The sequence below is a fragment of the Lytechinus pictus genome, chromosome 2 (genome assembly GCF_037042905.1).
Source record: "Lytechinus pictus isolate F3 Inbred chromosome 2, Lp3.0, whole genome shotgun sequence".
Classification (NCBI taxonomy): Eukaryota; Metazoa; Echinodermata; class Echinoidea; order Temnopleuroida; family Toxopneustidae; genus Lytechinus; species Lytechinus pictus.
In genome coordinates this window covers 26,234,803-26,253,916 of record NC_087246.1, presented here as the reverse complement: position 1 = coordinate 26,253,916, position 19,114 = coordinate 26,234,803, and the positions used below count along the sequence as shown (strand labels likewise).

The following is a 19,114-nucleotide window of genomic DNA, read 5'->3' as shown; positions in this document are numbered from 1 at the left end:
GAATTCTATTTTTGGATTTGTGTAATCATATGCGATCAGCTTCCCCATATATCTTGTATTACAAAAATCAATGAAATTTTATATATTTTCAAAACAATGAAAATTGTTTTTATTGTACCTTAAGTATATCAACAGACAAATTATTTCACACCTGCTCCTGGAAAAAAAATATTCTTGAAGGGATATTCCAGGCTGAAGATATTCATATATTTATTATATTAATCAATAGAGTAAAATTCACAGAGCAAAATGCTGAAAATTTGATCAAAATTGGATAAGAAATAACAAAGTTATTGAATTTTAAAGACTTGCATTCTTCCGGTCAAACAGTTCTAGGCATGTCTTCATGAATATTCAATGAGCAAACTGATGATGTCATATCCCTACTTGTTCTTTTGAATTTCATTATATTGAATTAGGTTTATTCAACATTTTGCTACCAAGAACTAAAACAATTGGATTGACAACTGATTAAGTGCATTAGTTATTTATTGCCGCAACTTATTTTGTTACAATGGAGACACATCATTTAATACACATGTATGAAAAAAACGAAACAGATGATTTCAAGTAATAACATAAGAAAAAGGAAAGTGGGGATGTGACATCATCAGCCCACCTAATGAATATAACTGTTTAAAAAAAATATTGCTAAATTTTGAATTTCAATATTTTTATTATTTGTGATCCGATTTTGATGAAATTTTCAGCATCTTGCTCAGTGAATTTTACTCTATTTATTTAGATATAAATATTTTCAGCCTGGAGTATCCTTTTAAGTCATCATGAACCATCAAAAATTGAAATTAATTCATTTTATATTATATAACATAAGGGGCAGCTGCTCGTACATGACGTCACAAATCAAAGAGTTCAACTTCTTATAACTTTCTTAATCTTTGGATTTTCCTCAAACCTTCACCGATATGTGTTAATTATTCATTTCTGGTATTTTTACAACAAATTGAATGCACCTTGAGTTTCATACTATATCTGTTTTAAACTGCTCTCCTCCATGGGCAAATCTTAGGAATGTTTAACAAATGACTAATATGATATTTATTTAGCATCATTGTATTGAATTAATATTCTCTTTCACAACAAGCATCACTCCTGTTATTTGCTTCCTTTTAGCCATTGATAGGGTAGAGCAGAGTTCCAAATTTGAGTCAAAGAAGTGTACTTTTATGACTGGTCAGGAAAATAATATTAAGAATAGAGTGTGATTCTATTTGCAAAAGAGAAATTGTAAGTCTCTTTGTGATTTTACTAAAAACATCACAGGTTTTATGAAAAGAAAATTGGAAAAATGCCCAATTCAAGGAGAGTGCCAAGTCCTGTAGAGTCCCCTATTGCCTTTCTCTCTTTTTTTTTTTAAAGTTTTCATAGTGACATTATTATTCATCTGAAAGAAGTACATGACCCTTATACAGTATGAGAGTTTACAAAGGGCCTTTTCACACGTGAATCTTGAATCATCATTGTAATAATGATTGCGATCGTAATCGTGACTGTAATTAGCATTCATGATTCTAATCATGTTCTAGTTTGGTTTCACACGTGCTAAATCTTTGTCAGTAGCCTTATTTTTCACTGGAATCATGATTCAAATTACGATTTTTTACCGTGTGAAAGGGCAGTAAATATCACTGTCTATTTAATGAAGATGTCTCGAGATAGAACATAACAGCACTCTCAAGTTCAGTATCAGTAATCATGATCTTATTCTTGATCTGCAAGCTGTCGGTCTTGGTGAGCTAGGAGTTGTTGTCCTTTACTTCAACCATGGACCTCCTTCAACTCAGGATCAGCTTGAGATCATTGATTTTTAATTATGATTTGACTATTAACCTGAAGAAAGCCTAAAACATGGTATATATACTCTGCAATAAACATTTGAAGGTTTGGTGGGAAAATTAAGTCTTGGTTGAAGTGTCTGAGCTGTTCCAGACTACGTACTTTATTACTGAAAGCTGATTGAACTTTGAAGGAGTTTTAACAATGACAACCAAAAATGTATCTAGTCTATCACAGCAAAATCAAGATTCTATTAAACCAGTCTTGATACAGACATAGCTCAAAGCTAAATGTAACTGAAATAGAAATCCTTGTTATTTCATTACATGTCAACTAAATTGATACCCAAACAAGCCTATTTTTTATGAAGGCCTACATATAGAGTGCAGTATTTTGCCAAATCCAGAAAATATCAAGTACTGCATACAATACAATTAATAAAAAATAAGCTTATGTCTTGTGCAATGTCTTCATGAAGACCCTTACTTTAGAAAAGAGCACCCTTCTATCACGGATCTGCCATGATTTAATATGCATGTATATATGTATCTTGAATAAAAGACAAACTGTTTTATGCGGACAGGGCATTGAGAATATGACCTTGAGTTAAATGTCTAGAATCATTGACTCATAAAGTTATACTAACAAGGAGACTATGCAACAGCAATCAACCGTGTACTAGTTTTCATATTAGACATCAACATTCATTCAGCTAATGTTTACATCATAAGTCTAATTATATCTTAAGATTCCGATAACTGTGGTTGAAGGACTTTGATCATGTAAACAGTCTGAATTATTAAAGTATGTACCGTAACTGAAGTTTAATGACAACCTACCATGTATTAACATGTAACGTGCATATTGCATTCTTATCTGCAGTTAAACATACATGCAATAGATATAGGGGTATTTTTTCCCTCAAGCTAGACTCATTATTTTTCAATTTATTCCTCCAAATTGATTATTTATTTTGTTAAATTGAAATAACAAATCAACTTAATACATGTATATTCCAAAAGGTGTACAGTATAGATGAATTGATGAAGCTGATATTTTATTATGTAAGATTCTATGATACAATTTATTTCAATGAGAGATCAATTAAGTTAGATGGTATTGGCAATCTTCCGACAGAAAGGCCCTTGCAAACTGTAGGCTACATACCATAAAACTACTGCACTTTTGAAAAACAGTGTACACATTATGAATACTTCAGTTCACAATAAATGCTTCAAATGGAAGCATTAAATTTTTACATAAAAATAATTCATCATAGATTCCAGATGACAACTTCCCATCCCCTCCCCCATTCAAAAATTCAGATAAAAAAATATATCTCTGCCAACTCCACCATGGATTTCCTCTCTCACAAAAACACACACAATCAACCATATGATATTCCATTGAAAAATTTACAAACCGCTGAATCCAGATTTGCTATTTTGACTCTTCTACACAAAAGGTAACAAGAAGACAAGAATAGATTTATTCAGCAAGGGTGGAGGCTTTACATCCTTTTGTAAGCTCAAGGCCACCCTTTTTACATTCCCCTACTGAATACTGGGCCTTAGAAAATGAACTCACAAGAATTTAAAAAAAAGAATCATGGGGTTTTCAAATGTTGCAGACGCTTGGTAGAGATATAGAAAAATATGCAAAGTCAACCAACACTTGTTCCAACTTGAAAATGTGACTTGTGGGTATCAAGGAAGTATAGAAAATTTTTAAACATATAGTATGTATTACCAAAATGTGTAACTATTTACATTAAGTGTTCAAGTACCCATGCATCTTCCAACATGAATGATCATTACAAGTAAGCCCCTATTTACAAGTGTACTTTTTGAAGAATGATTTTAATATTTTTATAATTGTTGTAGAGGGGGTGGGTAGTATTGCATCAAGTCCAAAAGCCATTTACTCTCTTCTCTGCTTACAAGAGGATGATGGTTATACAGGTGAACATTTAAGGAGCAAATTGCCTATTCATCTTATTGCCCCTATGTCTTGGATTTCCCCTTTTTCCTCTTTTTTGGAAGGAGAGGGTTGTTCAACCTACAGATACTTTATTTGACTCCAGAAATATAAAAACCAAACAGTGACAGATTCATGATTTTCAAAATAACGGGAGTGAAAAGTAGTAGTGTAGTGAGTCAAACATTTTGATGGGGCCAGGTATGGCAGATTAAGCAATATTTTGTTTCTTGGAGGTGAAATATTTAGGGCCATGACCCAAAGGTCCCCCCCCCCCCTGTCTTCTTAACGCCAGAGGTGCAAAATGCAAAGTGCAGATTTGAAAGAATGGGGCACATAGATTGAGTTAGGTTGTTTAATGGATAATTCTAAAAGGGGGCATGCATCCCTTGTATCCCTGCCTGATTCCAAAAATTAATAATCTTACTACATATGGAAACCTAGAAATTTATATTGATTTACTACATAAAATTGTTTCATATGCTTGAATGGCACCCATATCCACTACTGCTGCTGTCTCCACCTGACAAAGCTTGACATATGAAGACAATTATAGCCTACTATTACTATAGCATTTTTTCAACATTTTCTCCTGCTACAATTGCTCCGGGCTTAATTTCGTCTAAGATGTAGGGTTAGTGTAGAGTTGCAATAGGGTGTTAGTGTTAGGTATAGGGGAAGGGTATAGTGTTAAACCCAGCCGTGGTTGAAGTTGGTCATTCGATTAGTGTCGCCGGAGCAATTGTCATGGAACCTGATAATCATAAACAAATCAATTACATGTGTATTTGTCAAATCTTTAACGCTTTATGCATGAAACATGATTACAAGTTACAAGGAGTTCACTTACATAAAGAACATGCTCAGTGAATAATTTATTGAATATTCCTTCTCACAAATATATGCTTTTTGCTTTAATACTACCAGTCAAATCATAAAACCAATAAATGTGGTTTACAACCTGATAAGGTAATATAGGGGTAGGAATAATGTTTGCTAACTACACAAGTGGCTTGGGTTGACGTATGGAGTTAGTGTCTAATAATATACAGCAGTGAGTGCATGTTGGTGAGTGGGAATTCAAGCAAAAAAAATACTAGACTAAAATGAGATTAAAGAACTGGGGAGTGTTTCACAAAAAAATAGAAATAGTCATTCAGTGATGTTGTAAACTCCTTGGATCTGATTGGCTGAGAGCAAAGTTGAGAGTGAAAATCACTTACAAAATGCCAATTCTGAGACACTCCCCAGAATGAGTCAGCTACACACCTTCTGATCCCCAGCTAAAGTGTGAAGAACTATGGACTTTGGAACAGAGTAAGCCCAAACCTTGTTTTTATCGTACAGAGCAGACTGATCACCCCAAAATCTCCCCTTTTCAACTCCATCTTATTCTTGCTTTAACCCAAACTATTCATTTCACCTTAACTGTAGTTCAAACAGCTGCTTGCACCAGACTATGTAACATAACACACACTATTTGAAATATTATTATTCAAGGCCTGTATGGTATATGTAGGCCCCCTATGCATTAAAAAAGGAAATAAGTATCGCGATAGAGTACTTACCAAAGTGTGACGTCATCAATTTTCACTTTTTGCATTTCAGCGTTTTTGGGGAGAGCATGATGAAAAACACCCACAACCCTCATGAATACCTAATTAGCCCCATTGAATTCAATACTTGGCCTGGTTCTGAACCAGGCCAGTAATACATTGACTTAAATGGAGCTAATTATGTATTCATGAGGTCATATCTCAGGCCCCCATGAACCGATTCTCACGAAATTTTGGAAGTGGGATTTTTTCATCATGTTCTACCAGAATATGGTATAAAAAATGCTGAAATGCATCATCACTTCAGTACAACTCTATATATAGCTAATAGATTGTGATTATAGACCACTCCAATCACTCAAAAGTTAGATGGACAAAGATTAGAAAAGATCACAGGTTATAAATTTCCTTGTTTCTTATAAAGTTATTCTTGAAAGTAATTTCTATATAACACCCCTTAATATAGCCATAAAAAATTTACAAATCATGCACACTATTACTAAATCTATTTCCCAGCAATTAATAGTTAGTAAAACTCAAAATTATTTTGGATTTTATTTTAGAATATAATGAGTTTAATGTCATATAAATGAATTGACAATCGTTACCCACAATTATTCTGGATTGGTACTAAAACTGTACTTACTTTGTGTTCCATATTCTTTGAGGTCTTGGTCCACTCTAATTCTTTTCTTCCAGTTGCAGACTATAGGCCTACTTGGTAGGTAAGGTATCAAGTATAATGTAGCTACCGGTCTTGGCCCTGGGCTGGAGTCTATCCCAAGATGGTTGGCCTAAAATATTGGAGAATAGGAATTCGGAAGTCCTGGATACATTGGCACTAATCAAAAATTGGTTGGTTAATCCAGATATTTAACTACTGTACGCTTCAGTTGATTTGTAGATCTCATTGATGATGCTGGTGCACTGAGATTGCCTCTGCTGGCCACCTCCATCAATAAAAAATATCGTCCGAACAGAAAGATTCAACCTCTGCAGTGGTACGGTATGCACGCAACATGATATTGCTCAGCTCAGGTAGGAAATCATTAATAATATTAATGATATCAACGTTCGTTAACAATTTCCACACACCAAGAAAAACTCAAATTTAACACTGTAGACAGTGTAGTGCCAATGCCATAACTAGGCCAGATAGAGTCTTTCTAAAGTTTAAGACAAGTGAACTACCATAGTGGACAAATGAGAGCATCAAACTCAATGTCAAACTGCATGCAATCTTCACAAGTTCAATACAATGTTTTACTTAGCTGGAGTACATGTGCACGCAAAGGTAATACGATATGACCCAACCGGACCGGAACGGGGTACAACACGATCGTTTCTTGCCCTTCTCATCACCCAAGCCGTAGAGGCCACACAGCTCCAGCGGTGTCGAACTTTGAAAGCTCTCATTCCCAACTTCATTAAAGTTAGAGTCTAATCTCAAAAGCTCATTATCGTACCTGCTTCAGCTTTATCAACTACTATGGGTGCACTATCCTTGCTCGAGGGGAATTGGACCATTTCAGCTTACTAAAGAGGCTGCAATTCGAAAACTGAACAGAAATATCCGGTAGATCGAGACCAAATTCATCAACAATCACGGCTAGATTTACAATCACGACTAGACTCCTACTCCGGCCGATCCGGTAAAAATTTGCAGGCGTGGACTCTTGCATTGATACCGGTACTATAGTCTGCAGACACAGACCCTAATTGAAACTCTGATCAACAAGTGTGTCTCTAAGGTCTCCATGCAAAGACTAGCAAATACAAACTTGCTGTTTAGGGCCTTCAGTACACAAGGCATGAGTAGGCTGCACATTCAGACCCTTAAATCGAGAAGGGTTTGCACAGCAGACTAGATATACGGTACTACACAATTGAAAACGACGCCTTCGAGCTTCGTAATTCGTGGACGGACCTGGGAAACCGGGAATCCGGGGGTAATCCCCCTTTTAGCATTGCCTAATATGACGTAACAGTCTCAGCTGATGCTCTCACTTGCACTTGACATCGCTTGACATCCCCGCGGCGCGCGCGGCTAGATCGAAAGAAGAGACTTCACTCTGATCAAAGAATTGTTTGTGTCTGATCAACTTTTTGATGATTCAAGGAATTGTAAATGTATCAGCATAGTACGATTGAATATGAGACCCGGATATGAGAAACATTTATTATAAAGGGCAAAATTAGACCGAGTACCATTTAAGACCGTAGCGCCCGCTCTTCCTCTATCGACAAAACTCCCTTTTTTATTTCTCATACAGTGAGTCTGACTTATGATTTGAATTTAATGAGGAATAGTATTGGGCTTTAGGGAGAAGCGTCCAGCAAGATTTCATTTCCTCAAGGGCCTCGGGACCGGGGGGGGGGGTACAGCAAATCCCCTTGAGATCAACCTTTGATCGCTATAGGATTTTTTTTCTAATTTCATTTACTTAAGAAAATCAATCAGTTTATTCACCCATGACGTACATCAAATTTTCTTTCACGTAAGATTACACACACAAAATATGCATCTGATTAGTAATACTTCCCCTTTACAATGATGACCACAACAAGTCATCATAGTCGATTCTTGGAGTGTGTACTTTGAAACTTTTTTTAAGTAAAAATAAACGAGAGAGGGAATATTTATTATCAGGGGGCGGAACGATTTTGAAAGTGATTGACTGAGCCAATAAGAGTATGGGGTGGGGGCGAACGTGCATACAAATACAATAATTGGTAGACATGTCCAAGTTTTTGATTTGATTTGAAAGAAATGGTTTCGTTTCAGAATTTTTTTTAGAACAAGCTGACAATGTGTCACCTTAGCAAACATAATTATTACCAATGTTTATTTCTTAGATATATATGCATCTTCTCAAGATCTCTTCCTTTCTTGTCAAATTTGATTTGGCTGTAACAAATTATCGATACTAAGTCAGTTTGGCTATATGTCTATGTATAGGAATTATGCATATAACATGCATATAACATGTTCATTTATTGTTTGTCTGAAAAAAAAATGTAAATGTTTATATAGTGTAATTATGCTTTTTGAAAATAAATACCCTGCATGTGGAAGGGGAAAAAAGAGAAAAAGAAATTGATTTGAATTTATTTTACATATTTCAAATGTATACGTAATACTAAAAACTATATATTAAAATCTGAAGACTTAACATGATATAAATCAGACATCGACCATTCGTCTAAATTAAATACAGCGATATGAAATTAACGACAATCGAAAACAACAACAACAAAAAGGATGGCGTGCATTGCATTCAATACATTGCGTGCATGGGCGGAGGAGAGACAGCGGGGAAGAGAAAGATGGAGGCACCGGGTTGAAACGGTCGAGATCGAGAGAGAGGGGGGGGGGTGGGGGGACCACACCCCTAAATTTGTGGTTCTGTCTTACAACGTGATTTTCTATATAATCTACGAACGTTTTGACGTCCCCCCTTATTTTTTTTCGGAGAAAGGTTGGCGGTGCATGGCTGCAATGTTGTTCCAATTGCCCCTATCACATTTCCTGATTTTGAAATAAAAATCTTCAACAAGATTTTTAAAATGGAGCTTTTCAAATAAAGTAGACAGGTTGCTTATCGGCAGGAGTTGAAAAAAAAAAGAAAATAGAGGCAAATACTTTCGGTTTGTGTTATGACCATTCTGCGAAATCCTTGTTGATTACCTTAAGGCTACACATTTTGCTATAGGCCTAGTTTGTACTATGTGAACCATATTTAAGGACAATACTGGAGTGTAAATCATGTTTTTTTTAAATCATGATCGTTCTTTATACTGCTGTAAACTATTCATCATCAAGACTGATGAAAGTTATAATGAAATTGAAAGTTAACCATCCATAAGTATAGGCACTCTGAGTGTCGTGCTCGTCGATATGGTCACGAAATAATTTTCTGACAGGGAACACAATTAGTATAAAGCCACGGTTTCTATATATTGTAACAATTTAAAAAGCAAAATCTTTCTTTATGACTATTCCCCTTTTAAAGGCATATCATGCGCTTATAGAGAGCGAAAGCAACTCATTACCATCAGACTGACATCGATCCTCCATTCAATGATCATGGAGGCGGGGCCTACAAGAGGGATGGGCACGGGAAGGGGTAGTGGGGGATGTTTTACCTTACCGAATAAATCAAAACATTAATTATTAGGTATTGTATACTTGTTCTTATACTCGATATTGTATTCAATTACACAGTATATACACAAACATAAAATGAAAATTGGGAAAGAGATGGAGACCTCCCCGCCCCCATCCCTGCCGCCCATATAATTTTACCAATTCACAAATAATAAAAAAAATGAAACAGCGCATAGTTCTTTCCATTCTCAGTTTCGCAATTAACCATGCATGGCGGAGATCCCCATACCTCCACCCATAGTAAAGTGCAAAGTTGTATATCTTCAACAACAAAAAAGTAAAGTTCCCTGTCCCGATTCATTTCTCTTGTGCCCCCCCCCCCCCCTTCTGACGAGATCGTGTTTATTTTCTTTCCCTTTTGCTTTTGATTCGTCACAAAATTCAAACGTTATGGATCGGTTTCTGTCCCCCTCCCCCCGAATCATGACAAACTGGTTCCACCATTATCACACTGTCAGAAATCATTATACATATCTATCAATATTTCATTTTCCTTTGCGAAGTATGTTTCGCCAGGCTCCGCTCAGTGCAATCCGAGACTTTGATTTCTGGTAAGAAATTTTGCATTTTATTTTAAACTTTATTTTAAACTGTATATGGCGTCAACATTGCTTTCAACAATAATATCTGCATATACAATACAAATTGTTTTAAGTTTGGGAAAACGCCAAAAAATATGTGTTTACGTAAAAATGTATTTAAAATATTTTATCTGCTATAAACTATCTTCTCTAGGATGTTAAAAATGACTCGCACCAATGAAAAAGCAGTCTGAAATTAAATGAATTTATTACTCCCAATCAAACACTCTCAGATTTCAAATGTTAATTCAGCAATTGAACGGTTAGAGGAGTGAAAACCTTATAATATTGCATTTATTTGGTTCGACCCAACACTTAAATTGTTGCATACAACTTTATACAAGGTTGGATATAAAATGTTGTAACTCCTCCAACCTTACATTATATTGCTGATTTAACATTTCACTTTTAAGTGTGAATTATTTGTTATTTGCATTAATTTATCATGTTTATGTTTGAATTATGAATATGTGCCAGTTCATTACTGTGATTGAAATGTAATTTAATATTTGTTTGACCGAGGATTACTGATAGTATACTGACATGCAATTACCCTCACGATCTCCTTCATCCACACATTTCCCAAAATCGACTGCCCGAAGAGCTATAAACAATTTGTGTGTATGTGTGGGGGGTTAGTAAATACTTAAATTGAAGTGCTTTTTAAAGCTATGTCTCTATATACATTATATCATGTATATATATAGGCCTAAACGATAACGCGAAGCGCGAGCTTGTGTGTTTGATAGACTCACTTTCTTCTCCCACTTCTTCTTCTTCTGCCTATCCTATACTTCTTCCTTTCTTGGGCCTATCCTTCTTCTTCCTTTCATCTTTTTCTCTTTTTTTTTTACTTCGACCTCCATTATCCATGCCACCTATTGTAGGTAATAAATAAGCTTAATTGCTTGCCCATGTTGTCTAGAGATCTCATTCATGAAAAATAAATATTTTGTTCATTTGTTTTATAGATGACATAGACTACCGTTGCCCAAGAGGATTGTGGGGCCCCTCATAATACACGCAAAAGTTGATGTAAAATCGACATAAACGAACATCGTCATGGAATTCATTAACTTCGGCAAGATCCTTCTTTTCGTTAGTCTTCTACTATTTCTCAGACGAATTAAATCCGAATCATTCTGTGACGAATTTTGCAATTGTCATCCAGACATCCACATGATCCATTGTAGCGGAGTCGACTTTAAAGAGGCATTGAGTCACAACTACTCCGATGAAATCACAAACAACACCAAGTCACTGGAAATTTCATATTTTGATCAGTCATTGAGACTCGATAATGATACCTTGAAACGGTTCTATGCTTTAGAAAAACTTGCTATAGTGCACTACGGTGTAACTTTCATCAGCGGATATGTCTTCCAAGGCCTATACGAGTTGCAGTACATTCGTCTGTCATTTAACTCTTTGAAGAGCATTCCTATTGTACAGCTTTCCCACTTAAATTCATCTTTAGAAGAATTACATCTGCTACAACAAAAAATAACAAACATTGCAAACTATTCCTTTATACAATTTGGAAATCTTCGTGAGATGACAATAAAGTACAATCAATACTTTTTAGAGATATTCGCTTATGCTTTTACCGGTCTTGCAAATTTAACTTATCTTTGTTTATCTGAAAATGGCATTATGAGACTGCGCAGTACAACCTTCAAGGGTTTGACAAATTTACAAGAATTGGACCTAAGTCACAATCTACTTGTTACAGTTCCGCCTGCAGTTAATGCTCTGAAGTCCCTCATAAAGCTAGACCTGTCTAATAATCACCTTCTAGAATATACAAGCAATTTTCAGTTCTTGGCAGAAATTCTAACACTACAGACCCTCCAGATGGGCTACTGCGCCATTTCTGAAATATCCCCGGAAGCCGTTGACAACCTCAAGGCATCTAATTTAAATGTTGCAAATTTCGAGGGAAATCCATTTAACTGCACAGAAGGCCTTTGCTCTTTTGTAATTTGGTATTTGAGCATGCCCGAACCAAGTACAACGAGAAGCCCTTTCTATATACCTTTCATCACTCTCAGTCCTCCCATCGGGAAAGGACCATACCGATGCAAGACTAGTGGACTGTCCGGGGGACTGTCCTTCAAAGAGTTTTTAAACGAGTCTTGTTCACCGACTCCTCAAATCTTCTCGTCGACCGTTTCTTATCCTGCTGGCGGTTCGATCTCGTGGCATGTCATCATTATTATCGTTAGCATAACTTTTGTTGCTTTTGTCGTTGCCTCATTGTCCTTCATAATTTGGAAATTTAGTCTGGTCAAAAGATATCATCATCACTTTCGAATCCATTACCAGCGTCATGCTAATTTTAGAGCTAGGCAGGAAGAAGACAATGAATATATGTTTGATGCCTACGTCAGCCATCACGAAGACGACAGGCCATTCGTCCAAGATGAGATGCTTCCTCGCCTTGAGGACAATAATGGCTTTGATCTCTGCGTATCTTTCCGCAACTTCCGTCTGGGTTCTAACCTCCTAGAAAACGTGTCTTCTGCACAGGATGTTAGTCGTGCCATCATCTTTATCATCAATGAACGCTTCATGCAGAATGGTCAGTGCAAGCTGGAGCTGGAGATGGCTTCAAGGAGGATGCTAGAAGATGATGAGGAGAACGGAAGACGGCGTCTCATCCTCATCATGATGGATGTCCTGGCTCCAGACCTGATGAACAACACCCTAAGGATGCTTCTCAACTATGTGGCTTACCTCGAGTGGGACCCTGCGGCAGAAGAAAGATGTTGGGGGCAACTTGTTGCCACCCTTCGTGCCATGGAACCGGCGATGAATGGTCCCAACGAACAGGAGGCCGACAATGGAGAAAATAATGGTGGCGAAGCACTCAATGAAATACAACCTATTTAATGAATTTGATGTATCTTCTTCAGGCCAGGCAAAAATATTTTCATAGAGAGATGTTACATAAAAAAATTGTAAGATAATTATTTTTATTCATTTGGTTGTTCATAAGTCTAGATAGAGAGAGCTTGTAGAGGAGAAATTATCATTTTGATGTCAGAAATTACAATAAAAGAAAAGTCAGAACATTTCAACTTTATTATCTCTTTTTATTTTTATAATATTGTATCTTAACAGAGACAAGAGGGCACTAAAGAGATTTTGTATAGTAAATAAATAGGCATATAATAAACTCACAAAACGATTTTTGTCGTCCTTTATTGTAATAGTATTCTTGTCTTGTCTTGATAAATTGTAAATAGCAAAGGATTCTCCAGTTTATATAAAAGGGTGGTCAAGAACACAAGAGTCAAGGTCACGAAATACAGTGGTTTAGATTATATTTAGAAAGAGAGGGGGTACAAAATAATAATCCATATTTATTTTTTTTAGTAAAGAATGTTGAACAGAGAAAGAATTGAATATTGAGGAAATTCATGCTTGCAAGAAGTGGAGAGAAAGAGGGGGAGTGAAATATATACATTTTTTTTTTAAAAGCGATTTTTTTTTTTAAAAGTGAAATATATATTTTGTTTAAAGTGAAATATATATTTTGGAAAAGTGACATATATTAGCTTTCTTTTAAGTGAAATATCTTTTTTGGGGCAAAGTGAAAAACATTCTGTGGAAGAGTGAAATACGTTTTGGCAATAAAAGTAAAACATATAATTTTCATAAAGTGGAATTAATTTTGTGAAAAGTGGAATGTATTTTTAAAAGTTAAATATAAATTTCTTTGATTGAAAAAAATGGTTTAGTGGAAGAGAATTTTTTTTTTCAAGTGAAATATATCTTCAATTGATTCTCTATAGGCGTGCCATAGGCACGGTAGGGAAGGAAATCAAGTAATGTGTATCTGGCATAACGCGTCGTAAGGCGCTGATTAGGGTGCCGATAAACCTTTTCCCGCCTTTTCCAGTGGGGGTGGGGTGGTCCGGGTGGAGTACAGGCCTTTGATTACCGACAGCCTATATCGATACCGATTGCCGACATTCGACGACCATGAGCCATGCAGGTATAAATATATTTATATACGCACCGGCGTTCAAAGCTGGGGGCCCGGGTTTGATTCCCGTATTGAACCAGTATTAAACAATGCATTCTTCATGTTCAGGGAGGAATTAATCGTTGTTTGACTTGACAATGAGGAGTAAATTAGAATAATTCATATTTCATATAATAAAATACAAAAGAAATAGTGAATGGATGACGTCATCAGTCTCATTTGCATTCCGACTAAGATGTGCATGTAACTATTTTGTGAAATTAAGCGAAACTTTAAAAATGTCATAACTTTCTTATTTTACATCGGATTTTGGTGATTTTTTTTTTTTCAAGTGAAATATATCTTCGATTGATTCTCTATAGGCGTGCCGTAGGCACGGTAGGGAAGGAAATCAAGTAATGTGTATCTGGCATAACGCGTCGTAAGGCGCTGATTAGGGTGCCGATAAACCTTTTCCCGCCTTTTCCAGTGGGGGTGGGGTGGTCCGGGTGGAGTACAGGCCTTTGATTACCGACAGCCTATATCGATACCAATTGCCGACATTCGACGACCATGAGCCATGCAGGTATATATATATTTATATACGCACCGGCGTTCAAAGCTGGGGGCCCGGGTTTGATTCCCGGCGGAGACATTTTTTCGGCATCACCAATTTTTCCAAAGGGTAGATAGCTCTGGGGAACCTTGATTTGAAGCTACGCCTACCATTGTTCTCTTCATTCATTTCTTTCACAACATATATATATATATATATATATATATATATAGTGCTTCTCATTATCAAAAGTAACATTTTCTGACGTCATACCCAGTGGCATATATCCAGCTTTCATCAATGGGGGGGGGGGGGGGGCAGAACAATGCATTCGTATTTCTTCCAGATCAATCGCCAAAATCTGATTTTCGTTATTGATTTGTTGTTGTTCATGAGGGTTAAGTCCTTTATAAAGACTGAGGTATATCAAAGGTCAAGTCCACCCCAGAAAAATGTCGATTTGAATAGAGAAAAATCAAACTAGCATAATTTTTAACGCTGAACATTTCAACAAAATCGGATGTAAATTAAGAAAGTTATGACATTTTAAAGTTTTGTTTATTTTTCACAAAACAGTGATATGCACAACACAGTGACACGCAAATGAGACAGTCGATGATGTCCCTCACTATTTCTTTTGTTTTTTATTGTTTGAATTACAATATTTTTATTTTTTTTACAGATTTAACAAGGACCAACTTGAGTGAACCAGTATTAAACAATGCATTCTTCATGTTCAGGGAGGAATTAATCGTTGTTTGACTTGACAATGAGGAGAAAATTAGAATAATTCATATTTCATATAATAAAATACAAAATAAATAGTGAATGGATGACGTCATCAGTCTCATTTGCATTCCGACTAAGATGTGAATGTAACTATTTTGTGAAATTAAGCGAAACTTTAAAAATGTCATAACTTTCTTATTTTACATCGGATTTTGGTGAAATTTTTTTATTTAATAATTTCTTAATTTGGATTTTTCTCTTTTTATTCAAATCAATTTTTGGTTGGGGGTGGACTTGTCTTTAAAGTACATTTTATCTTCATTCTTACACAAGATAAGGTTTTTCATCACAGGGGCCGCGGAAGTAGGGGACTGGGTGAGCTTAAGCCCACCCCCCCCCCCCCCACATACACTTTTTCCCCAAAACCGTGTTTAAAAACGGAAAAAAAATTAAATATTTTTTATTTTGATTTTTTGCATGGTCCAGCCCCTCCCCCACTTTTAAAACCGTTCCGTAGCCCCTTCATAAGGCATGAATATACCATGCGAGCGCCGTTTGAATAAAATTATGAACTGAACAAAATAATTCGACAGCAAAGCGCGAGCTATTTTTTAATATCAAGTTATATACTGACCTGAAAATGGTATATCTCAAGAGGCAATAAAAATCATGAGTATATTATGATGAGAGTCGATTTTTAATTTACATATGTATATATATACAGTGCGTATCAGAAAAAAGTTTACACTTAGTAAAAGTCCTGTAAAATTATATATTTGTAATATCCTGAAGATTTTTCCACATTTTAACATTGTTACAGATCTATTCAAGCAAATGACGATATAACTGTCGAAAAATATTTCCGCTTGAGTGAGCACCACTTACTTTTGAAAAGTTAGTAAAAAAAGATTTGCGCAGAACTTTGAAATAGTTATGCGAATAAAAGTTGACCTTAATCATGTTAATCATGAAGAACACATGGAGTTTAGCTAGTAAAATTGATTTGAAGATATCTTTTACCTTTTTTAACTTGTTTCTTTGCCCAAAACACTTCGAAGAGTGCCATTGCACCCCACCCCACTCCCCCACACACTGAGGCCATCATGGCCATTGTGACGATATTTGCTTTACACTGAGCTGTGATTTACATGAAATGGCTTAGACTTGATTTTCATTTTGTAAATCATCGTCAAGCTTGGGAAAAGTGTGGAGAAACAAGTATTAAATGAAAAATGAAATGTTAACCCACTTTACAGGATAAAAACTTAGTGAAAAATGTTGGAGATGTCTGATATAAGCTTTTGTTTTATTTCCTCAGATCCAGCTGGCACATAAAGGGTAAAGGTTATGCTTACTAAGTGTTAAAATTTTAAGTTGGGTGGCAAAATGGTTACAAAGTACTTGCATGCATCCGTTTTATTTCAATTTACTCAAAGTGCAAGGGAAATGTATGAGAATTGTTTCGCAGGGTAAGTTTGATTTCGCCTTTTCACCTTGACACATCGTGAAAACGAGCATTTCTGCGCAAACAGATTTCTGCGAGCTTTACAAAAATGGACAGTGCTCACCCAAGTATAACATTCTGTCAACATTTTTTACTTTCATTGGATAGATGAGACCCAAACCCAAGAATATATGTGAAAAAATTACCCACATGTTGTATATTTTTTAATTCCCAGGGCTTTTTCAGAGTGTAAACTTTTTTTTGATACGCACTGTATATATAATCATACCTTGGTCAGTTCGGTCTACTACCGTCGGTTTCACGCTTTCGGCGATCTTCAGGCAGACTGATGATTTGACGACTTGGTTGTGTCTGCGTGCTGCGATGGGTCGTCACACCTGATTGGTTTTCTGGGGGGGGGGGGGGGGTCTTTGCCGATGTCTGCATGTGGCGGCAGTTTGAGATTTATATATATATATATATATATATATGGTCTGTGGTCTGTGGTATAGTGGTTAAGGCACCTGCGTTCAGAGCTGGGGGCCCGGGTTCGAATCCCGGCAGAGACATTTTTTCGGCATTACCAATTTTTCCAAAGGGCAGATAGCTCTGGGGAACCTTGATTTAAGCTACGCCAACATTGTTCTCTTAATCCATTTCTTTCACAACATATTTTTAAATAAAAGAGTTGCCAAAGCTGTTGTACATGTACAATCTCACATATATATATATATATATATATATATATATATATATATATATGTATATATAATTATATACTGACTTGAAAGGCATATCAAGCACCGTTTGAATTAATGAAGATACTTGTATATCACTAAGCTTAAATATATGAGCGCAAAGTAGGAGCTTAATTCTCAAAATCTCAAAAGGGCATGTGTCTTACTAGCAAATCGCCACCTGAAATCTTTTTGTATATACATGTATTGTCATGAACAGAGTCATGTTTATTGTTACGAAAGCTGTCTTAGAAAGTCCAGTTTTCAGGTCTACATATAAAAAAATCAGCTCGCGCTTTGTGCTCACATTATTTTATTGGTAAATGCTAGTTTTGGTAACGATATCAAAATGAGTTCGTACAGAATCCAATTAAATGACCACCAAAGTGCCTGTTTGTATAAATAAAACGCATGTGCCAAAGGATTCTGGAAGAAATTGTGTAATTGCTGAGAAATCAGCAAATAAGCACAGGATTCGGGTAGAGCGTCGGGCCCGACGCTCAAAGCAATAATTATACACTGTCCCACGTGCGCTTATCTGTGTTGGGGAAGTTCAGTCTGAACATTTTTCAGCGTAGATTTCAAGATTTCACAAAGTTCAGTTTATGTAACTGTACCAGATCTAGATCCTCGATGATATACTGACAATTAAGCCTGGTTTTACAGACTTTCTCATGAAATCAGTGTTTACTGCAACTACTGGAATTTCTCTTTAAGATCAAGGAGATATTCCTTGGTGAAATATGTATTCTATTCATGAGTCACTGGAAACGGTCATTTCAAGGTTATTTTCAGGTCAGTATATCATTTCCTTTCCTATCCCAAATTTCTCTCTCTCTCTCTCTCTCTCTCCTTTAATTTCCATCACTTTCTTTTTCCCCTCTTTCATCTTCCCTGTTTTCGCTCGTTCTTTTCGTTTCCCCCTCTTCCTTCTCAAGAGACGGTCTACCATTTCCTCCGTTGAAATTAAAAAGACAATTAAATGTTGATGACCGACTCTTGGTTTCCATCGGTACTTGAAAATTATATCCGCCAATCAATAGTTTAGTCCAGGATAGAAGAGGCATAACCTTGTTTTTTCATATATACAATATTTTTGTATTGTTTCTTGCAATTCGAGGGTGCTGATTACGAATCTGAATGATGCCACTCGTGTAACCTTGAGCATTTTCCGCAAATTGGCAAAATACAATATGGCCGCCAAAGTATGCAAATTACCCATGAAAATTGCCAGCAAATTGGCTATAAAAATAATGTATGTAATTGTGTTGCAAGAGTGAAATACTCTCTGAAAAAAATTGACAAAATATTTATTTCTTGATATTCAAAATGGCCGCCACAGACCTCTGTATAGGCCTACCTATGTGATGAATAAATGGGATACTGTCTAAAAAACATAATTTTTAACGAAATATATCATTCAGGTTTAAAGTTCGTGTTTAATACTGCATTTTGACTTTAAAAATGGCCGCTATACACATTGATTGTATTATGTACAACGCGAACTAGGAAATAAATTTTCACACGAGTGAGCACCATAAATGCACGTAATTGTGATCTATGAGTAAAATATTGTCTGAAAGCATAATTTCTAACAAG

General features: G+C 35.9%; 1 protein-coding gene across 1 annotated transcript; it reads left to right on the top strand.

The window, feature by feature from the left end:
- Nucleotides 1-11,120: 11,120 nt before the first annotated feature.
- Nucleotides 11,121-12,971, top strand: LOC129273261 (toll-like receptor Tollo). The gene has a single exon (XM_054910285.2). The coding sequence runs from the start codon at nucleotides 11,142-11,144 to the stop codon at nucleotides 12,969-12,971; it is 1,830 nt and encodes a 609-aa protein (XP_054766260.2). The 5' UTR covers nucleotides 11,121-11,141.
- The last annotated feature ends 6,143 nt before the right edge of the window (nucleotides 12,972-19,114 follow it).